The following is a 17,723-nucleotide window of genomic DNA, read 5'->3' on the forward strand; positions in this document are numbered from 1 at the left end:
ATACCGAAACCGGTTTCTATTTGATTTAAAATGTTTTGAGCCCCGCCCCTACTCGTAAAAACAACCATCCTTCTTTCGCCAACGACATCCGGGTCGCTTTGTGTAGGCCTGGAGACTTCACCTCGCTGCGGACATCCTCGAGGAGTCGCCGCACATCACCAGCGCGGCGATTCTCTGCGACTCGAGGTCCGCGCTGCAACAGCTGCTACTCGACGAGCCTGGAGACTAGCCGTTGTCGGAACGCACAAACGCCCAGCGCGTCGCTTTGGTGTTGGGTGCAACGTCGTCTGGTCTTCACTCGGGACAACTGATCGTGCGAATGTTATTTCGCAAATGTAGGCTAAAATAAGTATATAAGTATATCAAGCGCTGGCTGATTTACGTATCGAAACTGCCATCGATTCCAAAAGGCACTTTCTTTTCTAGCCCAGCAGCTCGAAAGGGACACTTCCTGTGGCGACGTGCACTCGCAGTTACTAAATTTGCCCGCATGACTCCGGTTAGCAGCACCGCCCGTGTAATTCCTCCGGGTAGCGCACACGCAGCGATCAAGATAAATGATGAATATTTGGAGTCAGTCGGTAGGGTTTCAACTCTAGCAACGCTGTCCATATAAAACCGTATACAACGCGACTGTTGGCACGACAGTCGTGTTATAAGGCACACAACACGCCAGCCGTGTTGTGTGCCTTACAATGTAGACAGCGTGTTGTACAGGCAAAATTGTGTCTATGTCTATGGTTCCCTGTCCCCTGTAACAATTTGCGCTTCAACTCTACACTTACTCTCGTATACAACACTGCACAAAACGGAGCCGATCGTTCACATTGTAATCTTTACGGCTCTATAACGGGCCGTACGGTGCGTGTAATGTGGCACTCGCTTCTAACAGGCTTGTAACAACATATATGAGGCTTCAACTAGGCGGACACATACTCGCACAATGAGAATAATTTTACTGTGGCAGCTATAAGAGCTGGTAACGTATTGAGTGTCATGTTACCTACTAAGCGCATGAGTATGTGTTTCGACTTTTGTGATGCGCCATGTGATGCGAAAGATGCGAAGACATCGCACGGAAGAAAGGTGCGCCTCACTCAGCTGCTCGTGCGATATGCTGAATTTTCTATTTTCGCATCGCTTCTCGCCGCACGCCTGTTTCGAGACCCTCGACGGTGTCGTCTCCCGACTACGGCTTTGTAGTTAAACCGCAAAAGCACCGTCTTCACTCGCGCACGCAGCAAAAGTGATGAATCTGCCGTGGCTTTGTAATTTTGCTGAATCACTCAATTTCACGCGGCAACTACACGGCGCACGCAGGTATAGTCCATAACGATCTTGCGAGGCAGCGTTGTCCACTTCCTCATTGTCCGGCCTCGGTGGGTGGCGGCTGTGGGACTTCGGTGAGCACGACGAGCGTGTACCTCTTGCTTGGCGAGATGATGACTTCGTGGTGGCGGGTCTTCATCTTGAAGAACGTCGGCTCCTCGCCGGGACCCGCGTCGCTCATGGCGCTCCTGGCCTGGTCGCAGAGGCCCGCCGCGAGCTGCGCGTACCGGCTGGTCTCGGCGGCGTCCTCGAGCGTCGACTTGATCGGCGCCCCGTCGGCCGTGGTGGCGATTACGCCCACCACGCGCTCCTGGCCGCGCAGTACCCGAAACACTTCCTCGACCTCGTCCACGGGGGTGCCTGCGAAACGGCGACGGCACGGAATGTTAGTCACGCGGCGATAGACGGCGATAGATTTGCACCACGCGTTGGTATATGGACCCGAACACCTTGCGCGGATATTTCTCGTAGTAGATTGAGCCAACATATGCTAAGGCTTGCGCTATAGTGGAGAACCAGTACAACTGTGCGGTTTTTGGGACGTCAAGGGATACACTGGTAGAAATGCTTCATGTGTTTAGATCTGAAGCGTGATTTGAGTAGGGTTATTGCATGGGCTATTCACCTCCGTATACAGTTGGTGACATTTTTTAACTTCACCCGCACCGCAACATCATAATATTGAACCAAAGCAGTTCTTAAATCCGGTTATCGGGCGTACAGTACATGTAACCTCGACCAGAGTAAGAAAAATATGACAAAATGTCGTAAAGAATATTTCATGCCGATGCTCCACTCGCAGCATTTCACAGCTACATTGACTGCGGGGGACTCGTCATGCTGGATCATGAAAAAGGAACTTTCATCGCTACCGAGCATGGAGACGGGTGGTGTCAAGACGCCCCAAAATTGACCGAATATAACGACTTCTCGGCGGCTGTAGCGTCTCCGGACGGTGCTACTCTCTACGCGAGACTGTCTTTGGAGAAAGAGAAGCAGCAAATATGAAAACAAACGAGCACAGCAAGATACCACTTTGTCGAACATAACTTAAGCGCATATCTGGCTCAAACATAAAGTGGCTACATCTCTGCAGCTTTATGTGCAACTTGGAGGAACTTTCCCTCTATATAAGAGAACAGGGGCCAAATTCACGAAGCTTTTCGTTCGTAAGTACTCTTTGTCATTGGCTGCTTGCTTTCGCTAATGCTATGTCCGGCATCCCTAATGGCTAGCATCTGCTCTTAGGAAAAGTTCCAGCTTAAGAACGTTTTTGTGAATATGAGCCCAGTTTCTTGACATATACCTTTAGGGTCGTTTTGATGACGTTTTATTATACGCGCTTCATCAAGAAAGCCTTGACTGCCGGCACAATGCTCAGCACTGTACAAAAGCGTAATCGAAAGCTAGTCCGTGTAGTACGATGCTTTGTGACGTCCACAGCCGCCAATTCACCTGCTATTCTATAGTCCCTCGTAAGCTATAGCAGTGCAGGTGTCCACATTTCATTCTATAGATTCTTTTGATGCACGCTGTTTTCTTCGAAGGCGACGTCGTTAACGGAACCATCTCAATACTGCGTGAACAGACTCGTATAACGCCAAACGTTATGGTGTACGCGCTTCCTCCTGTTTGCAGTTAGCGCCGACACCATCTGTTACTTATCCCGTTTCGTATCTGGGCCCGTATTCACAAAAAAGCTCTTGCGCTAGAGTTTTTCATCAGAGAAAATTCCAGCTAATCCTGATGCTGGATATATTAGCAAAGGCGGCCAGCCAATGGCAGACGGTACATACTAACGAAACGTCTTGGAATTAGTGCCTTGGTGGTTATTCGCAATACAGAAAGGCGCCATGTATATACGATGCCCGCACGCAGTATGTGCGATGAGTTTTGCATGGCTTGTACTACGTTCCTTACTTTACCACCATAAAGGGCGTCGATGACTGCATATATATATATATATATATATATATATATATATATATATATATATATATATATATATATACGAGAAGAAAGGGAGTTAACCGATGGGCCCGACCTTTATTAGTCTAAGAAGCCAACAAACACTGACAACATAGGTGAAATTACTTTTCCTTAATAAATGAAATAAAGAAACGATAAGTTAATGGAAATTAAAGTGGATGAAAAAACAACTTGCCGCAGGTGGGAACCGAACCCACAACCTTCGCATTTCGCGTGCGATGCTCTACCAATTGAGCTACCGTGGCGCCGTTTCCCCCTCCGCTATCTTGGGTATTTATGTGTTCCTAGTAGAACCCTGGGAGTGTTACCCAGCGCCACCACTCACAGAGCTTGGCGGCGGACGTGGAACGTTCGTTTTGCCGCAGGCGTCACGAGAACGTGATCTTACTGGGTGAAGGCAACTGGGCAATATTATTGCCCAGTTGTTAGTGTTTGCTGGCTTCTTCGAATATATATATATATATATATATATATATATATATATATATATATATATATATATATATATATATATATATATATATATATATATATATATATATATATATATATAGTTGCACTATACGCGACTCTTTCGCGAGGTCATGCAGCTCAAATGAGTCGTGTGGATCCCACGCGCTGTGGGAATCCACGTAAGCGAAGCTTTCTGTGGTGCTTGCTTTGATTGACGATAATCCGCGATGATGCTTAAGGTGAAAGCTTAATTGCTTCAGCGTTCGTTTAGTTGCGATACGAGACTGGTGAGTAGATGTTAAAAGTAGCCTCGTGTGCACCAATGCTGCTCGTCTGCGCAGAACACATCGCGAGACTTGTTTGCTTGAGGTGTTGTGCGCCATTGTTCATAACCTCCGAGAAGGTTAGCAACGTCATTTCCTCAAACGGCTTGCCTCAAGCGCTTTAGGGTGACTTTGCTTCGGCACGCTCAGCGTCGGTTGTCCGCTTGGCAAATTTGCACTGTTCATTTTTCAGAAATATAGAAAGGTGCCGTACCGTAATTTTATCCAGTTGGGGCGCAACCGCGCTTCCTTGCCTTCTTACGTCGCCGTTTCCATCTCCTGCCCTCCCCCATGTATAGAAGGTGCGAGTGAAGAGTGAAAAGGCTGTTATTCACCCGTTTCATGACTGCGTCGATACTACAAATTCCCAGCCTCCTCTCTACCATTCTGTCTACCTCTGGACGGTTGCGCGTTACTACAAGGGTAAGCGCTGCAGTTTCAGCAATGCTTTTGCGGGGGTCACAGATAACTACAGCTGCCATGATGCTATTGTGGCGACACCTAGGAAACCTCAGATAGAATTGTGGCACACGCGATAGAAAGGTACAAACGCGTTTCCCGCGTCGCCTTTCTTCTCTGCCACACTCCTGCCATATGCATGCTCTGAACTTCCTCCTGACACGGCGTGCAAGACAGCGACAGCAGCAGCAGTGGAGAAGTCGAAGGAAGAGGGGAAAAAAAAGAAGACTTCGCTCCAATGTCTCCAAGCAAGCAATTAAGCCAACCAAGCAGTCAACTCTGTCGCAATGTTTAGCTTCTGGATTGCGCAGGTATACGCCTCTATGCTGTAGGCACCTTCTGCGATACATTGCGCGCCATTCATATTTGTCCACCCCTTTGCACTTCTTCGGTCTCGTGAGAACGTACCGTTGCTGCTCGTCCGCGATGTCATGACGTCGGCGGTGGCTGTGTGAGCGCCGGCGGGGACAACTGGACCCTGCGCGGGCACGTGGGCCCCACCCCAGTCGTGTGGTGCGGCTTCACAGGCGGCAGTATTCGGCGGTCTTTAGGCTAATGGCTGGTTGCGCAGCAACGATGGCGATGATGCTGTCCAACGCAGGACGAACGGGTACTGAGAGGCACAAGCTGCAAAGAATATGACAAGGGGACAGGCAAAGCTTGCTTAAACGGCCCGGTGGCCCTGATATTGGTAGGCGACCGAATTTGAGATTTGCAACCTCTAACGGCTGATTACGGTATACTTGCACTTGCGTGTTTTATAGAAAGAAAGAAGACGAATCACGTTGCCATCACAACTCAGTGCGCACATACAGTGCGACTTATTTAGTTATTACTACGTGTGTATCGAATACTCCCTAATTTAATTATTTCGTTTCATTTTTTCTTGCGTCAAAATTATCTTTTTATTTTTGACTCCTCGTACCATCCGATTCTTGGCACGTGCGCATAGTGCGCGTACAGGTGTGTGCATGTATAGCCTATTTGGAACGTGGAGTCGAAGGGGTGAGTCTGGGTATGAAGGCGTCCTATCCTTGAGGATCAACCGACGAACAACTAGGAAGTCTGACAAGCTGTTTAACGGGTATATACCCCGGTTTTCTACTTATCGTCACGATGACGTAGGCCTTAAGACCCGCGTTATTACGAGATCGCACTAAAGAACACACATTCATACGCCTTCACGCGTGCGTGCGCACCCACAAGCACGCACAAAGCAAGCAAAACACTTCGTCATGAAACGGGAAAGTCCAGGAACGATGAGTTTAGTTTGCTAAAAAATACACACCGAACAATGTGTTAGGAACGTTAAAGAATTTCAGTTGTCGAGAAGGGGTCAGTGTTTTCAAAGGGCGGCTCGTAACCAAAAATCTAGGAAAAGCCGAAACGCTCGCTCCGAGGAAAGAGACGCGCGCGATGGCGTAAAAAAAAAAGACGTGGTTCCCAGCTTTCCGATTCTCGACATGAATGTCCCGTCTACGGAAATATTTACGAGTCCCACTGTATCACAAGGGCGCAAGCTATTGACGCGTTGAATAAGAGCTCGAAAGAAGTACCCATCATGCATTCTAGAATTCCACGGCATGCGCAATAGCTGTTCCAGTAAGAACACACAGGTGCACGTTTTGTCAAGCGAAAGGAGATGCGAGCCAAGAATTGAGAGCTCACGAGATGTCTTCTTCCTGTTGCATATAAAGGCATCTTGAAGAAGAACGGTGAAAGCTGCGCGGACTGGTATCACATAAAAAATCAGCTAAGAAAGCACACAAACAGCAACTTTCGAGCACGTTTTGCCGAGAGAAGAAATGACGACCCGAGCCGTCGTCCGGCATCCATCACTGCCAATTACGGCCTATTCATACCGTATACTTGCGACCTGCGGGGAAAATCGATAGTTTGTCGTAAATGCGTTTGAAGGCGCTAACGCCACTTCGCGCGGCCGCGTAGTCACGGGGTACAGAATTGCGGGGATACTTTGGGTAAAATTGACATCTGTCGAGTGATGCCCTGTAAATCAGCAAATAGTCCAAATTATTGATACGGACCAGTATTTGTGATGACGAATGGGCCAGTGGTGTTTAGACGACGACTACGAATGGAGGCTATAGAGCGGGCTGTTGCCATTTGGCCATGCACAGCGCATTCAATTGTATATAGATACACTTGTATATAGCTTCTCGTCTGCCTTCTTCCCATGTGCACGTAACATATTTGGTGGAGCTGCGGGTAGAAGTGCTATAACGCACTTATAGAAAATATAAACGTGCGGCTTATATGATCTTCCTCTGGGGCCTAAAATCTAACAAATATTCAGAATTTTTCATTCCGCGGTAATAAATAACGAAAAGGAACGCTCCAGAGCCGCGGTGTGCCAGCAGAAGCTCAACACCCCAGGTTATCTAAGAACATTTATGTGCACTGAACATTGCTTCGGAAATACTGCTTAAAAAATTGTGATGAATTAATTGTTTGCAAAATTGATGCTTCTCCAAGTGTCTGACAGGATTAGTGCGTGGCGCCTCCGTAAATGAATAAGAAGATAAAACTAAAAATAAAAATAAAGAAAGACTTAACTTGTAGGCCTGTGCTGTCACCGTGTGTTCTGTGCTAGTTCTTGCCACAGACTATACAACAAGGCCGGGCGGCATAAGTCAGAATCGCTGTCTAGGAGAAAAAAAAAAAAAAACATCTTCTTGGTATTGCCAACACATCCAAAGCATCTAACGTTCGAGTTATATTAGATACATTATTTTGAAACCCTTGAATAGTGAGACAAAGTTGGTGTCTCAGCTACCTATTTCAGGCGACCACATTTCTGCGTGTAGGCGAACACAGACAAACCCCAACGATAACGCGTGTTTATGCGTGTGAACGTTAGCCATATGAGCGAAGTATAGCGTAACGTATAAGACGTTCTCCTGCTCACGCCGCATGGTGAACCCTGAAAGTAGCTCAAAAACAAATAGCAGAACTCAGTTTGAAATAGAGCGTCTCTTTGCCCCCGTGATGAGTTTTTGTTTCGCTTTACGCAGCAAAAGCTCCTTACCATGTAATAACAGAAGAAACTGTCTATCCAACGGGCTTCAAGCTAGGTTACCATAGCGGTTACTATACGAGTCGTAGAAACGGGTCTTACCGCCAGTCGTTGCAAAAGCCCGGTGACGGAACAGCTATCTGTCGCGCTGAGCGCGGCACCGAGATTCTGCTTCAGTGTCCCTTTGCAATTCTTTAAAGTGGGAACTTACTGTTATCCTTTAAACAAAAATTACGTGCTCAGTAAATTCTAACGGTACTTGTATATTAGGCAGAAACTTGAAGGTTGACATAAAAGCAAGAGAAGTTAGGCACCGCGCAACGAGCGATGGAGCGAGAAATGGCAGGTGTAACGTTCCGAGAAATGAAACGGTGTGGATTATAGAGCAAAGGGGGGGTAGAAAATACTCTACCCGAGATTCAGAGGAAGGAATGGAGTTGAGCTGGCTATGCATTAAATCACCATCAATATCAGCGTAAATGCGTAGGGCAGATAACTGCTGGTCTACTATAGTATATAACAGAGTTAAGAATTGGTGCCACGGAAAGGGAAGCGCAGTCCAGGACGGCGGACGCCTACAAAGATGTGTAACAAGGCGGGAAATCGAAGATCTTTGGAATAGACGTTTTTCCTGCAGTGGAGAGGGATTAAGGTGACGGTGATGAATGTGACGTCATACTGCCGCACCCGACCTACGAATCAGCACTAACACATCCCACAGTCAGCTACAGAAAATTGAATAATACTCACAAACTATGTCGCACGAGGTGCTTTTGCCGGAATGTTTGAAATCGCTACTTCATAGTCACTGCGGGCACTACGACAATAGGACGTCGCTCCAAACTGCGCAGACAGCCGAAACGTCGTCAGGAATATACACCACAGTCGTGTCCGCTGTTCAAGAAAGATCGAGCCACCAAAAAAGAGCAGCCCGTCGGACGTGCCCCCACGGGACGGGTGTTGCCCACTGATCGAACTTCCTACTCCTGCAGCTTTCAGCCGCCGCGCATCACCTTTCCTCCTACAGGCGTGGCACGCATTTCTCCTCCCTTCATGTTTGGACCGAGACCTCCGAAGCAAACAAAAAGCGAAGACAAAATTTGACGAGTGCCGCAATCATGTATGCAGAGAGAGAGAGGGAGAGTAAGAGAGCAAGAAAACAAAAAAACAAAAAGCAAACGCGAACCCTCAGTCCACCAAGACTGCTATATGCGACGTATACGTCGCGTAAGCTAAGCGCCCGCCGTGCCACGAACACAAGCTCGCGCAAAGACCAGCGGGCAAGGAGAGAGGCAAACACGCCTACACGCGCGCGCACGCACACTGACGCATGTACACAGCACAAATACACACGCACACTATGCGGCGGGGGGACGCATGTAGGTACGCGCGCGAGCGCGACTTATTGCGCCAAGGAATCGCGTGGGACGACGAGGATCTCCCGCCGCCGGCTACACATATGCGAGGGCGCGTGGGCGCACCGTCGAACTCGCAGATCCGCCAGTTGTAGTGCAGGGGTTGGCGTGCATGGTCGCCGGCAACGCAGATTATCCGACAGAAATGTTTATTTTTGCGTAGCGACACGAGACGTGAGCAAAGTAAACATAGCGAGGACCTTTCGGCGTACACCATGCAGGGTCCATATTCGCGAAACCTTCTTTTTACGCTAGAAGAGTGCGTAAGAGCAAATTCGGGGCAATTGTGATGTGAAACACATTAGCGAAGGCGGCCGGCCAATGGTGAACGGCACTTACGAACCTTTGTGAATTCGGCCGCAGGTGTTTTAAAGGGACACTACAAAAAGAAAAAAAAAAGTTCAGTCGTGTTAGTACGTTAGGCTTTATAATGACGAAAAAGTGCCGTCTGAGGAGGCCCGCTAAGTCAGTAAAGAGGCCAAAACCAAAGTCGGGTGGCGACGCCGCCTTGAGGTTCCGGCACCTGCTTGCTGCGACGTCATAGATTTTGAGGGCGTGTCCTTGCGCCTATAGTTGATTTTCTAACGGTAAAGATAGGCTCCACTGTAGTCTGAAGGAGCAATTGAGTGAACACGAGGAGCTTCAAAAACGTTTACTGCTCCAAAACGACCCGAATACGAGATGCATTAAAATCGATGACGTCACACGTGCCTGTTGTTAGGCGCCTCTCTCCCACGGAAACCTGCGCCCTTGTGCGCCTCGGAAATACTACTTTAATAATTTAGCTTGACGACCCTTGAAGCTCGTGTCGTTCCGTTCGCCCACGTCTCTGCAGCAGCGGCGGCTGATGACCGTATTCGCGCTGTGGCGCCGCAGGCTAGCGACCTTGGGGATAACGGGACTGCGCTTGGCAGACACGCGGTCGTCCGTATCCCTGTCCGTAGCTCGGCCTCTGGTAGCCGTCTGGAGTGGAGACGGTGTAAATCCCGTAGACTGAAGGGTATTCGCTTGCACTTGGGTAGCTGTTGCCTGCAAGACCCGTTCAAAGATGAGTTTACTCTTACGCTCGACCGCGGCCACTGTACGCGACAAGTCTGTCAGAGAGTTATGTTCTGACTAAGGCCCATAATACTGCAGCTGCTAGTAAGCGATTTCTTAGTGGATGCTAAACAGCTTGGCGTCGCGAGCTATATTACAGCGAATGTATTCACAAACCTTGGCCACTGAAAGGCCACCGTTAGCAAACGCTTATTCAAAAGCATTTCCTCGGTACTTGTAGAGACGAGCTACTGCTTACTGATGCCGCGCCGCTGCTGTAGCGTTCAGTTGGCGTCAAAATTTCACGGACCGCGGGATTGAAGAGAACAAGGTTATGAGCACTTTTTTGCCAAAGCCAGTAAAACTGTCCACAATATCTTGTTCGCACATACGATTACAGGCATAAAATCTGAATACCACGCTGCGGGTCAGAACTGCGGAAACATGAAACTTCGCTAAGGTCCTGCAGTCCGTAGACATTAAGCTACTATTGGACATCACAGTGGTGACAGCGCTACCAGTGACCTGGCGCAAACTTTCCAAGCCAGAAAGACCTGGCCAACACCCTAACAGCACTGTGACTCAAAAGCAGCGCAAACCTCCAAATGGCCCCGAAACACCGAAAAAAATTAAAACATGTGCGGCAAATTGCGCTTGTGTTTGCGTATATTTCATCGACGTACTCGATAAATTGCTACCCTGAAACAACATTATAGCATCGGCATGGCAGCGAGCGGGGTAGACTGCGCAGAGCAGATGTTTGCTGCAAGGATTGCGCACAATTGCACACAAGAATGTTAAAATCCCGCACGAAAGAGTAACTCCCTTAAAAATCGGCACCTTTACATAAAATCTGGACGATGCTTAAGCTTCGCCTTTAAGAGTTGAACGCGATAGCATTTAAAGATATCTGACTGCTTCTCACGCTTCCGGGCATCGTAGCTTATGTAACCGTAATGTTTATCGGGAAACGCTGACGGCGAAATCTACGCACGAAGGGGGCGAGCTCTCTGGTAGAAACGCGGCCTCTTGCGTAGGCCGGTCTTCTGTTATTGTTTCGAACCTTTGATATTTTTGTCTGAGAAGATCAAATTGCGCTGCCATTTTCAAAATTCCGTTGAATAACTTTGTAAAGAACGTTAGACAACATATGAGCAAATTTAGCGATAGAACTGCGTGTCAGCCCGCAGTGTAGGGTAGCCAACCAGGCTCAGTTGTGGTTAACCTCTCTGCCTTTCATTCATCATTTGCTCTCTCTCTCTCTCTTAGCGATAGAACTAGTTTAGTGCCCATATGTGTAGTTCGGAACGGACGCGTGACACCGACGCCGGATTTTCTGGGATCGCGCTAACAGATTGCGTTTAGGCAAGAAGGGGGTGGCAGCTTCGTAGCGTCTGCGACGGTTTATTATACTACAACTATAAGACTCCACGGAAATGACTTCTGCAGATCCTGCCGTAAAGGGCGCACGCTATGCACGGGCTATTCTGCACACAGAAACTGGCCACATCTACAGCGTATATGTGAAACTTGGCCAAAACTTCCCATCTGGGAAAGTTGGCGCATCGCTCTCCGAGTTATTGTCCGCATGCGCGCCCGCTGTCTTCGCCTTTCGCTCTGTTTAGCACTGAGGAGGAGACCCGTGGCACTCACCGTAGTAGTAATTTTGGCGACCGGCGTCGCCGTTCTGCGGAGAGGGACACCGAGAAGGCCGCGCCCCCGTCGCCTGCTGGTACGTGGCCCATGGACTTTTTGACTGCTTGTCTGCACATGTACCGAACAAACCATCTCGACGTTGCATGTGGATCCTCTAAGGAAAGCACAAGCGTCGGCCTGGCTGTAGGAGCCTTTTCGTGCCAAGATCATCACAGCGAGAGCGCAATGATCAGTCGAGTCGGCTAGCGGTCCTGCGCGCTCACTGCCTCTGGTTGACGTTTGGCAATTGCCGCTATTGACCCTTTTCACGAAGCAGTTTGCTGTGTTATCTCATTTTATTTATTTTCAAGTACCGCAATCCCATAATAGGATTTTCGCTGGGTGAGGATACAATTTTGATGACGTGACTACTCAGGCAAAAATAAAATAAAATAACATACAGGGCAGCATGCAATAGAAATGCGCATCCAGTGCAACTACAACAAAATACATCAATAGGTAATATGAGACAAAAACATCATGAAAGAAGGCTGCAAAACTACATCATCTGATAGTTGGTTCCATTTGGTTATCGTCCCGGGGAAAAAGGAGTAATTAAAACAGTTGTTACGGCTGGTGAAGGGGGTGATCATTAGTGTATGTCTTTGTAGCATAGCCCGTCGAAAAAGTATTTGGGAAACGTCTATGCTGCAATGTTCCTCGATTAGTTGAAATAAAAATTTTGATCTTAAAACTCGATTCCTTTGAGTCATGGTTGGCAGGTTGGCTATGTTCAGTCAAGCTGTAATCGACGTGCGTCCGAAGCTGTTATATACAGGATGCTTTGTTTAGCTGCACCAAATTTTTCAAAGATTGCCTATGACAGATAGCACAATTATAACCCTTGATTTAAATTACTCGATGAGGCGATCATTACTTCTACGAGAAACCAAAACGTTCAATTGAATAACAAACGTAATTACGCTAGTTACCTTTATATTAATTGATTTACGACACATATTTCTATCTACGAATTATAGCCGCTGACTTCGCACTGCGTATCCACTTGGAACGAATTGTTTGGACAGCACCAGTTCCTAGACATTAACTTTCGAAGTGCCAGACGAAATGCATTGGCGTTTAAGTTACTTTTTTAAGAAGCAGCTGTTTTACGCATTCAAGCACAAACGTAACTGGAACACCCTCTCTATTCTGAAAAGTAGCCACACTCCGGAAAGTAGTTTTACGTTATAGCGCCCTATCATTCCTGCTGAACAGGGGCGCTATAACGTAAAACTATTCCAAACTTTCCTATTCCATTTCTGAAAGCAGACCTCCGCGATTGGTCAAACTTTTTTGGAACACGTACCTCCACTTCACCTGTCTTTCACGCGACGTCACGAAAAGCACGATAGCTCCCCATGTGAGATGACGTGTACACACTGATTATGCATGATTTGACCGAACAAAAGAAAAAAAGTTATTTCTGATTCGACGCCTTTTCGCCATTAGGCCTGGGCTATCGGTCAAAAGTTTTCTGGCTGCACCCACTTCACTTGCCTGTCAAGTGACGTCACAAAACCGCAAGAACTCACCGCGTCTAAATGACGTGTACGCGTTAAAAATGCATTAATACGCCGAACAAAACTGAATTTTCTTGTGAGTAGCCGCAGGCTGCCATGTTCAATAAAAGATGGCTGCCACCGATGGCTCAGGGACTGGCTACTCGCATCTGCCGGAGAGCATGGGTTTACTTGCGTGTAATAAAACCTTTTGTGTGGCCGTGTAACGTTTTCGAGCACTTTCGTTACGTTTACGACCTCGTTCTGCCAACTTTTCTTTGCTGCGGATCCGTTTTAGCGTCATCTTTTAGCTTCAGTTGCATACCGCCGCGATTGTCGACGAGCCACCGCAAGCTAAGTAAGGGAAAGCGGACCAATCGCAGACGCTGGCACCACCCTCTTCATCAGGTTATCGATTGTCAGTGCAGTGGCTCGGCCCCATCGAATCCCTCTGCACTTGAGCGGCTCCTCGCCTCTTGTGAGCCAATTAGATAAGAGAAGCCGCTCAGTGTAGGCAATGTTGTTCATTTTTCAAGCAAACAAAAGTGACCTCCTATGAACGAGGAGAGCGTTTGATTGGTCTGTTTAGGCAACTTTGCGGGTGACCACCCGATGCTTGCGTCGGCGGTTACGCAAATTTGACGTCAGGAGATTGGAATAAAAACATATTGGAATTGTTTTACGTTATAGGGCCCCGGCTGTATCCATATACTAATCAGAGTGGAACAGGCAGTGAACATCAAGCTATAAAACTATCTAATCCTGCGATCGGGCGCTGAGAAACGCCGGCGGCTTTCCGTCGGTCTTGTATCGTGCATCATAGAGGTGCGACGCCTGGTACGCCGCTGGTGGCACTCTTCATAACGCCATCGTTGTGAGACGCGTAGTAGTTGCCAGGGGGCTGTTTCTGGTTCGCAGCAGTACAATTGCCACACACTCTATAGGAGGTGCTGACTTTGCTCGCGTGCTGCGTTGCGCTGACATGTCCCGGTGTATTGTTATAGAAAAACCGACGCAGGAGCTCAAGCGCGACGCTAAATGCTGCTATCACCGTGAATGCTTCGCCCTTCGAGCGAAACTGCTTATATTTCCCTTATTGAAAACAAAAGACTTACTGGTTAGTGTTGAACGACTGGTTTAATCTCGAGAGTCAACGTGTCTAACATTAACGGTGTCAGCGCATATTATTCTTGCGTTACAAAGCCTGAAAACTTGATGAAGCAGTGGATGAAAATGACATTTAACATGGCGTTAACATTTGGCTAAGAACGAGGAATTTCTAGCCTATATTACAGCCGCGGGAGCACCAGTAGTCACTGTCAATGTGCAGTACCGCACGCTACTGCTTCCTGTGGTCTGGCCTGGTTATTTGGCTTTTTGTATACGCACCGGCAGAAGCAGCTGCGCTGGGCCAGCCAGCCGAGTAGCTCGCCGCTCCGTTCAGCGGGGAAACCGAAGCACCAATCTGTGCTCCTGTGTAGCTTTTGGAACCCAGGTAGGCCAGCGACTGCTGGTAAGCCGCCTGGTTGGCCTGCGGCACGGCGTAGGCCTGCGCCGGGTAGTTCTGCCAGGCCTGGGCCTGGCGCGCATACTGCTGTGGCTGCAGCTGCACCTGTTGCTCCTGCTTCTGTTGCTGTTGTTTCTGCTGTTGCTGCGGCTGAAGCGCCGCGGCCGCCTGGTAGGCGGCAGCCATCGTGCTCGGGTAGTATCCCTGGTTCGTCATTACGTACAGCTGTTGCGGTTGGATATCAACCGCTTGCGGGGCATTCTGGACGGCCGCGTAGCTCTGCTGCGGTATCTGCCGCTGCGTGCCCAGTACTTGCTGCGGATCTTTCTGTTGGATGTCAGCCGCCTGCAGGAGGTTCTGGACGGCAATGTAGCCCTGCTGTGATACCTGCCGCTGCGTGCCCGGTACTTGCTGGTGCTGTTGCTGTTGGATGGCAGGCACCTGCGGTGCATTCTGAAAGGCCGCGTAGCCCTTCTGCGGTGCGTGGCGCCGCGTGCCCGGTACTCGCTGCTGCTGTTGCTGTTGGATGGCAGCCGCCTGCGGGGCGTTATGGACGGCCGCGTGGCCCTGCTGCGGTACCTGCCGCTGCGTGCCCGGTACTTGCTCCTGTTGTTGCTCTTGGATGTCAACCGGCTGCGGGGCGTTCTGGACAGCCGCATATGCCTGCTGCGGTATCTGCCGCTGCGTGCCCGGTACTCGCTGCTGCTGTTGATGTCGGATGGCGGCCGCCTGCGGGGCGTTATGGACGGCCGCGTAGCCCTGCTGCGGTACCTGCCACTGCATACCCGATGCTTGGTAGCCCTGGTTGCGAAAAGGATAGCTTTGCCCTTCGGCAGCTGTCTCGTATGTCTGGTTGCCTGGCGCCGTCGGGTAAGTCATCGTCTTGCACACTAAAAGGTACAGGAAAAACGCTGTTTGGTAGAAAGCGAGCCGAAATGCGTTATGTATTCGCCATCATAGCGCTTGCCAGCTACCTCCAAGAGCTAAGACAAGAATTTCTCTTCGTGCTCGTCATAGTTTTGGACTCGAGACGGAATTCCGTTATGTTATTTTGAAGTGAGCGTAAATAACGACATGCAAGCAGCCAAACTTGTTCCGGAGCTCCGCTAAAATGTCTCATACCAAGTGCGGCTTTGGGAAGCTGGAAAGCTTAAATGAATTCGTGACATTATGGCCCTTCAGTCACAGCTCCACTCTGACGGGATGAAGATGTTGGCAAGACCGCAGCTCAAAGCAAATCTGATCACGTCAAAAAAAAAAAAAAAAGGAAGGAGAATCGACATGTAAGCAAAAGTAAAATATAGAAAAATGAAGGGACTCGTTACAAAATACGACCCTAATTTCGCGGGGTGGAGCTGTACACTTAAGCAAATAACCTAAGGGAAATAAAACGAAGCTGCCCGGAAGCGAAGCCTCCAGCGAGCTTCACAGGGAGAGGTTCGAGCCATCACTAACGGGTAAGATATTCTGAATAGCTGGGTCAGGCAGTTAGCATCGCGTCTAGCGAAATAGCGAGGACACGTGGCTTTCGATATACTCACAGGGCTACCGATGTCCTTCGAGGCGTCCAGCCGATTCGAATTCACCGAGGCTACTGACTCACGAGGGTCAGAGCACGCACATTCGCGTGGAATGATGATGATGATCCTTGCTTCCAGATGATGACACATACCCACAACACCTACAATGGGGCATTGGTCAAGAAGCGGGTGGTACATTTAAAATAAAAGCTGTGTTCTAACGCAGAAGGCTAAGTAGACGGATAAGTGGATAACGGCCATCTTAAGTCTCGTTCCAGTTCTGACAAAGACGTCAAAAGCGAGGGCTTCGCGAAGAGAGTTTGGAAGACAAAAACGCTGCAGGCTCCTTTCCTGTCCAAACAAGATGATAGCTGAGCAGGACGCTTGGAAACTCGACGGAAAGGTGGTCTGCGCGCAAGAAAACGTAGTCACGTTTTCCTATGGGCTTAATGTAAGCCACATCGTGCGTGGCATAGTTTCGCAGAAGCAAAGAGTTAAAATAAAGAGATAATGTGCGCTTTTCCAATTTTTTGTTGTCGCCGTCAGGTGGTGTCACGCCGCAGAGAGTGTCTTCCATGCGTGTTCCACTTGGAACGTAATTCCATTACGTTCCAAGTGGAGAAAACGCATGCGTCTTTGGTATAACACAGCACTCATAATGCACAGTTAACGAATGAAAATGAGCAGGTAACCTAAAGAAACCAAGGTGAACATTTACTAATTCACAAGCAGGTAGCTTCACGCTCAGGTAGCTCATGAAACAGTATGCTGTGCCGAGAGTCTTAGTCGAAGAAGGGTGGTGACCATCATGTGCGGTGCCTAGAGGAAACGTGTGCAGTAGTAGGGCTATACAGGCTTTCCTATTTTTGCTTGCTCATGCCACCTCAGCCGATTTATCGTAATTAAATATTTAATCGAAAAATTGGAGAGCAAGAATTGCCCCACACAAGGAACCACTTGTAAAACAATTCACCGCCCAAGCACTCCGTACAGATGGTCAACCAGCGAAGCTTGAACGTGCGGCCCCGGTGTTTATCACTGGGTTAATTCTGACGGTGTATTAAAGTCTTTTTCAATTATTTGTTACGTCTTTGTAATCCCTAATGAGGTTACACACACGTTCGATGTCTCGAGCTTGCTCGGCGGCGTGGCTAGCAGCATGCGCCCGCCATTGATGCTCGCGATTTTTCAAAATTAGATTGCTTCAAAATTACGTCTGCCCGTCACGACAATGAGCAAAACGAGAACAAGGTGAAAGCAGGAGAGAGAACTGCACAACTGCACGTGAGCAAGAATGAAAGCCTAAATGACGCGCTACGATAATGTCTCGCGTCATTTGGCTTTCATTCTTGCTCACGTGCAATTGTGCAGCTCTCTCCAGCTTTCACCTTGTTCTCGTTTTGCTCATCGTCTTGAATTTACACCTACCGCCTTCCCCCTGTTTTCCCTGGATCTGTCC

At 48.7% G+C, this 17,723-nt stretch overlaps 1 protein-coding gene across 3 annotated transcripts; it reads right to left on the reverse strand.

The window, feature by feature from the left end:
* Positions 1–936: 936 nt before the first annotated feature.
* LOC126540087 (uncharacterized) lies at positions 937–16,452 on the reverse strand. 3 transcript variants are annotated; one of them, XM_055076076.2, is made up of 7 exons: positions 16,286–16,452; positions 14,627–15,634; positions 11,694–11,804; positions 8,338–10,031; positions 7,128–7,217; positions 4,962–5,180; positions 937–1,689 (listed from the first exon to the last, which is right to left on the reverse strand). In XM_055076076.2, the coding sequence occupies exons 2-4, from the start codon at positions 15,621–15,623 to the stop codon at positions 9,880–9,882; spliced, it is 1,260 nt and encodes a 419-aa protein (XP_054932051.1). In that variant the 5' UTR covers positions 15,624–15,634; positions 16,286–16,452; the 3' UTR covers positions 937–1,689; positions 4,962–5,180; positions 7,128–7,217; positions 8,338–9,879. The 3 variants fall into 3 exon arrangements, with proteins under 3 accessions (XP_054932051.1, XP_054932050.1, XP_050042840.1); XM_055076075.2 differs by lacking the exon at positions 7,128–7,217; XM_050186883.3 differs by having other exon boundaries at positions 4,962–7,217.
* Positions 16,453–17,723: the final 1,271 nt, after the last annotated feature.

This window comes from Dermacentor andersoni, chromosome 2 (assembly GCF_023375885.2).
Source record: "Dermacentor andersoni chromosome 2, qqDerAnde1_hic_scaffold, whole genome shotgun sequence".
Classification (NCBI taxonomy): Eukaryota; Metazoa; Arthropoda; class Arachnida; order Ixodida; family Ixodidae; genus Dermacentor; species Dermacentor andersoni.